Raw genomic sequence first — 7,391 nt, 5'->3', positions numbered from 1 at the left:
TTGTGTTATCCCCCTTCTGTATTGATAGTATATTTGGGGTTTGTTTTTTCCTCTTCCCTGTGTCTGTGTGTGTGTGTGTGTGTGTGTGCGCGCGTATGTCAGCGCGCGTACGTTGTGTGTGTGTGTGTGTGTGTGTATTGGTCTCTGTTTGTCCCTATAAAAACTCACTTTATCTCTATGAGATACACTCTACCTACCTACCTGCAGTAGCGTGTATTCAGGTCAGCCACTTGCAACACTGTTGACATTTATCCCCTAGTGTTCAGTACAGTGACGTCACTGACGCTGGAAATTTTGAGACTATAAATATCGACTTGGGGATTTCCACATTTGGTAGCTATACATATATACTAGAATTCATAAACAGGAACGTCACTCAAGCTGAGGCTATAAAAAGATAGTGGGATTTTCCAAAGGAAAAACCCACAAGTTGGAGCTATAAATAGATAGTGGGATTTCATAGGAATTTCAGCTGATTATAGATACATAGGTATTTATTCACGATCGTCACAGAAGTTGATATTGTAAGTAGTTAAGAATTTTATCCATTTTAGTAACTTAATTTTCGTGGTTATGTTTATTTTCCTTTAAATTCTGGGACAATTTCGTCATTTTAGTGTTACTTTTAGTCACATCCATTTTGTCGTTGAGCATTTCCTTGATTATAGCTATTTGTAGCATCATTACAATTATGCAAATTTTTGAACACCCCAGCAAGATTTCAGGTCTTGGTAATGCTTTATATATAAATCTCACGCTTGTACTAGTGTATGTATGTCTCTGTCTCTGTTGTGTTTGACCCTCTACCATCATTGTCCCTAGACAATCCCACCATGTTCAATTTCCCTTGACGCTAGACAGTCCCACGATTTTTCTCCATATTCAATTCCCCTTGATGCTAGACAGTCCCACGATTTATTCCCATGTTAAATTCCCATTGTCCCTAGACAGTCCCAAACTCTATGTTAAATTCCCATTGTCCCTAAAGTGACCCACGATTTTTCTCCATGTTAAATTTCCATTGTCCCTATATTGTCCCAGGGGTCTTTTTAATGCTAAGTCCCATTGTCCCTATAGTATCCCACTTAACTACTAACATACTTTTTGAAGGCATGATGTCAAGATGTTGAGATGTTAGCTTACTGTTGAAGGCATGATGTCAGATGTTTAGATGTTTACTTAATTTTGAAAGCATGATGTCAGATGTTGAGATGTTAGCCTACTCTTGAAGGCATGATGTCAGATGTTTAGATGTTAACCCTGTGTTAAAGGCATCATTTCCAAGGTTTACATGTTAACCCTGTGTTAAAGGCTTCATTTCCAAGGTTTACATGTTAACCCAGTGTTAAAGGCATCATTTCCAAGGTTTACATGTTAACCCAGTGTTAAAGGCATCATGTCCAAGGTTTAGATGTTAACCCTGTGTTAAAGGCATCATTTCCAAGGTTTACATGTTAACCCAGTGTTAAAGGCATCATGTCCAAGGTTTAGATGTTAACCCTGTGTTAAAGGCATCATTTCCAAGGTTTACATGTTAACCCAGTGTTAAAGGCATCATGTCCAAGGTTTAGATGTTAACCCTGTGTTAAAGGCATCATTTCCAAGGTTTACATGTTAACCCAGTGTTAAAGGCATCATGTCCAAGGTTTACATGTTAACCCAGTGTTAAAGGCATCATGTCCAAGGTTTAGATGTTAACCCTGTGTTAAAGGCATCATTTCCAAGGTTTACATGTTAACCCAGTGTTAAAGGCATCATGTCCAAGGTTTACATGTTAACCCAGTGTTAAAGGCATCATGTCCAAGGTTTAGATGTTAACCCTGTGTTAAAGGCATCATTTCCAAGGTTTACATGTTAACCCAGTGTTAAAGGCATCATGTCCAAGGTTTACATGTTAACCCAGTGTTAAAGGCATCATGTCCAAGGTTTAGATGTTAACCCTGTGTTAAAGGCATCATTTCCAAGGTTTACATGTTAACCCAGTGTTAAAGGCATCATGTCCAAGGTTTACATGTTAACCCTGTGTTAAAGGCATCATTTCCAAGGTTTACATGTTAACCCTGTGTTAAAGGCATCATGTCCAAGGTTTACATGTTAACCCAGTGTTAAAGGCATCCTGTCCAAGGTTTAAATGTTAACCCTGTGCTAAAGGCATCATGTCCAAGATTTACATGTTAACCCTGTGTTAAAGGCATCCTGTCCAAGGTTTAAATGTTAACCCTGTGTTAAAGGCATCATTTCCAAGGTTTACATGTTAACCCTGTGTTAAAGGCATCATGTCCAAGGTTTACATGTTAACCCTGTGTTAAAGGCATCATGTCCAAGGTTTAAATGTTAACCCTGTGTTAAAGGCATCATGTTCTAGGTATAGATGTTAACCCTGTGTTAAAGACATCATGTTCTAGGTATAGATGTTAACCCTGTGTTAATGGATTAAGGGAGTTATGGTTGCTTATTTGGTAGTGTCCAACTCAAAAGGGTCATGGGTTCAGTACCAGCCTTGGTCAGCATTGGTCAGCTGCCTCTGTATGCTCATGGGAAATACTTAGCTCCTTTTTTTTGCACCACACTACAGGCAATAATGTCTTAAAAGTGACATTAAACCAATACAAAACATTAAAGGCTCAAATCAAAACTCTTCATGGAAAGAAAAATATAACATTTTGTTATAAGTCAGTATATCTCTGCATTTTGTATTCATGTTGTATGTTGAATTAATTAATTATGGTACTGAATGTTTAAGCTATTTTAAGCACCACCCCTACCAATTTTTATCCCGTGTTATATTTTTCATGTGTAGTGTGCACTTGTATTTGATTCACTCACAAGACAATTACCTTGTTTTATAATTTCATGTGAAGTATACACCATCATTAAATCTAACCACAAGAACAAAAACAGCATGAAAAATGTCAGGATTAGTTCATAATATTAAATATGAAATGTACACTCCTTTAATAAACGCTGACAAAACATAGCAACATCCTTTCATAGCTTTCATTGTAGGTTGCAAGTACTGTAAGATACACTATCTACTATATTCAGGTAACCAAGGATTTTATGTTATGTGTGATATAAGATGGACCATCTAGTAAATTCAAATAGCCATGCATTCTCTGTTATAATTACTGTAAGATACAATTATACTGTATTCAGGTAACCATGCATTCTCTGTTATAATTACTGTAAGATACAATTATACTGTATTCAGGTAACCATGCATTCTCTGTTATAATTACTGTAAGATACAATTATACTGTATTCAGGTAACCATGCATTCTCTGTTATAATTACTGTAAGATACAATTATACTGTATTCAGGTAACCATGGATTCTCTGTTATAATTACTGTAAGATACAATTATACTGTATTCAAGTAACCATGGATATTATGTTATAATAACTGTAAGATACAATTATACTGTATTCAGGTAACCATGCATTCTCTGCTGACGTCTCCAGCTCATCTTCAGTCAAGGAGTTACTGAAGCAAATAAAAACGTCATTCAGCACAGTGCCATCCATAGCAGTGAACAGTGCTGGAATAACGAAAGACAAAATGATGCTGAAGATGGATGAGGAGAGTTTCAATAAAGTCATTAACGTAAATCTTAAGGTAAATTTGAAGACATTTATATATCTTTGCATTTCAGGGGTTTAAACTCTTTTTTTTACTCCAGAGATTTACAAGGAGTAGGTTGTGATACTTTTCATCCATCTAACTTTCAGTCCATCTGTTGGTCCATAAATAAGCCCATTTGTCTGACTTTCAGTCCATAGGTCAATTGTCTGTCCATTTATAAGCCCATCTGTCTTCTAACCTTCAGTTCATGTCTATCTGTCCATAAAAAAGTACATCTGTCTTCTAACTTTCAGTCCATTTGTCAGTTTATCTGTTCATAAATAAGCTCATCTGTCTTCTAACATTCAGACTATATTTATGTCTGTCTGTCCATAAAAAAACCCATCCATCTAACATTCAGTCTATATGTCTGTCTGTCCATAAATAAACCCATCCATCTAACATTCAGTCTATATGTCTGTCTGTCCATATATAAGCCCATCCGTCTAACATTCAGTCTATATGTCTGTCTGTCCATAAATAAGCCCATCCATCTAACATTCAGTCTATATGTATGTCTGTTCATAAATAAACCCATCCATCTAACATTCAGTCTATATGTCTGTCTGTCCATAAATAAACCCATCCATCTAACATTCAGTCTATATGTCTGTCTGTCCATAAATAAGCCCATCCATCTAACATTCAGTCTATATGTATGTCTGCCCATAAATAAGCCCAGACTGTCTGTCCATTACCATATTTACAATTTACCTTCTGGATTGAAATTCACAAAACTTTACTTATGCTGCCCTTCTGTCAGCTATCTGCCAGTGGAGTGGTATCCTTGGTTTCCACCCCTGGTGTCTTGGGCAGAGGCTTTAGGTCAAATGGAAGAAAAAAAATTACAATGACATTTTCAAATATTTTCTGACCAAACTTAATACATGAAGTCATAGCAGGGAGATACATTTCATTATCACCCATAAATCACTGTCTTGGGGGGAGGGATGAGTACCATGAGGATGGTGGGGTGGAATATATATGAAAACACTGTAAATTTGCAGTGGTGCACCATTCCAAATGCTCTACAGTTTGGAATTTTATTAATTTGTCTGCAGAGATAAATACTGCTGAATTACAGTGCTGACATATTTACGCCAACATGTTGAAGGGTCACTTGTTGTTGACAAAAAGTGGCTGGTAGCTGGTTGAATATTAGATATGGCTTTCATTTAGCCTCAGCGGGGTAGGCTACTTGACTCATCCTGCATAAATTTTAAAAGTACTATATTTGACTCCTCCTGCATAAATTTTAAAAGTACTATATTTGACTCGTCCTGCATAAATTTTAAAAGTACTATATTTGACTCGTCCTGCATAAATTTTAAAAGTAATATATTTAGATGTCATTATGAGGATTGATAACCGAAAGCTCATTTTTAGTATTGTGAAAATGATTTGGCAAGGTTTGTACATGCAGGCTTTTCCAATGCCTATCCATGATTAAGACACTGTACATCTTTGACTTTTATCATACAATATCAATGACTCTTTAGGACACTGTACATCTTTGACTTTTATCGTACAATATCAATGACTCTTTAGGACACTGTACATCTTTGACTTTTATCGTACAATATCAATGACTTTTTAGGACACTGTACATCTTTGACTTTTATCGTACAATATCAATGACTCTTTAGGACACTGCATCTTTGACTTTTATCGTACAATATCAATGACTCTTTAGGACACTGTACATCTTTGACTTTTATCATACAGTATCAATGACTCTTTAGGACACTGTACATCTTTGACTTTTATCGTACAATATCAATGACTCTTTAGGACACTGTATATCTTTGACTTTTATCATACAGTATCAATGACTCTTTAGGACACTGTACATCTTTGACTTTTATCGTACAATATCAATGACTCTTTAGGATACTGTACATCTTTGACTTTTATCGTACAATATCAATGACTCTTTCTTAAATACACCCCTTAATCCTGAAACTAAGGATGATTTTGAGTCTGATATTGGTGGCAGTTTTTCACCAATTTGATGAAATTGATATAAAATGTTTCTCTTTCAGTTTGAAGAATCATACTTTTGTGTCTGATTTTATCATCTATGTATTTTGTCCTTTTTTCCTTCCTTTTTTCATTTATCTCACTGCTATTTCTAAAAAATTAGTGCTTTTCATCCTTTTTCATTCTTTTTCTTTCTTTTATCTCCTAGCTCAGCATGAAACAAATTTTGATATAATCACTTTGCAGACAACTGTTGAAATGCAGAGTTGTTGCTAGCCAGTCTTTTCAATTTAGAATCCTGCTTATCTCAACATAGGAAATGAATCCTGGTCTATGGTATGCTGATTTAAATCTAAAATATGTTAGATGACAAATAATAAAGATTTTAATATTACATTGTGTCTGGCAGATAGACTCATTACAAATCGATATGCGTGTAAGCAGATAGCAAGGAACAGTGTTATTTCCATTGATCATGTTATGTCATCTGAGGAAGATTCCGTATAATGGGTAGCATTAATTCCATATAATGGGTACCATTAATTAAAGAAAGTATTTTTTTCTCTATTGAATTTGATAGTTTACTTACATTTGCACTTGTCCAGGATGGCAAACACCCAAAAAATGTAGCTTGTCATTACTGATTTACCACTAGTAAATGTGAGTAGAATGTTTGAACCCTGACAATGTTTGACTAATTCTAGCACTAATATCCTTACTCATTGTTGTTGTATGAATCCCTGTCATAGTTCATATTGAATACTACAAGTATATGTTGCTAAAATCTCTATCCCCTTTCTTACCTGTTTTGAGCCCCACCTCAAGTTAATCTTTTTGCTAAGCAGCTAAACTTGGCTGCATCAATGCATTTTGTCTTTTTAAGTCCTTAGTAATGATATATATATATATATATATATATATATATATATATACAGTGTGACCCCACTATAACAAGGTGGTTGGGGTCCATAGAACCCGACTGTACCATAGATCGAATCTTGTTGTAACCAGCCAAGTCAGTTCGCTGAATGAAATGATACATGTACCAAACAATGATGACCGGAAGGGGGAGGTAATAAAAGCAGATGAAAAAGTACATGTTTTTAATTAAATCAGAGGACAAAACTAGTCTGAAATACACTTGCATATTGACAGCATACTTTTGTGTACTATAGTCCATAATGCATTAAGTATCATCGATGTCTATGTAAAATCCATTTAATTTGGGTATTATGCCGCCATTTGTAGCGATCATAAGCATATATGTTTTTCTCTAAGAAGGAAACTAACGGCACAATAAAAGTCTTCTAGTCAATTTGAAGAATGCAACAATCCATCAGATTTCATTGCATTCATTTAAATTTGGTGCTGACTTCCTTAGATGAAAGCTGCTTTATTTTTTTTATTGAAGATTGTAGTCGGCTTGCTTTGATGAAGGGTGCAAGTGTTATTGCAAATGAATGACTTTGGAAGGTCAAAACAATGCTGGAGGCAACATCAAATAATTATAGAACAATGATTTGACAATTTTGTTTCTTAGTATTTATACAGAATGATCGGTGCTTCAGAGACAATCAGTTTTCATTGAAGTTTCAACAAAACTATTTTTCTGAGTGCATTACAAATATTAGCCATTGTTTGGTTGATTGTAGTAGTTCCTGTTCCTGCTTTCAAAGTTGGTTGCTTGTAGCTAGTCCAGTAACACGACTATTTGAGTGGACCACAGCGTACAATAGGCCAGCTGTCAGTATAAGCTGATTTGAGTGGATCACAGCGTACAATAGGCCAG

At 35.4% G+C, this 7,391-nt stretch overlaps 1 protein-coding gene across 3 annotated transcripts in view; it reads left to right on the top strand.

Annotated features, from left to right (window-relative positions):
- The window catches only part of LOC149780431 (estradiol 17-beta-dehydrogenase 8-like), a 76,749-nt gene that overhangs the window by 34,464 nt on the left and 34,894 nt on the right, over positions 1-7,391 (top strand). For all 3 annotated transcript variants that reach the window (XM_089937370.1, XM_089937369.1, XM_089937371.1), the window contains one exon: positions 3,432-3,616. In XM_089937370.1, the coding sequence (XP_089793496.1) occupies positions 3,432-3,616 (185 nt within the window). The remainder of the gene's footprint in view (positions 1-3,431; positions 3,617-7,391) is intronic.

The sequence above is a fragment of the Sinohyriopsis cumingii genome, chromosome 16 (genome assembly GCF_028554795.1).
Source record: "Sinohyriopsis cumingii isolate HCF-2022 chromosome 16, ASM2855479v2, whole genome shotgun sequence".
NCBI lineage: Eukaryota > Metazoa > Mollusca > Bivalvia > Unionida > Unionidae > Sinohyriopsis > Sinohyriopsis cumingii.
This window is presented reverse-complemented; position numbering and strand designations above follow the sequence as displayed.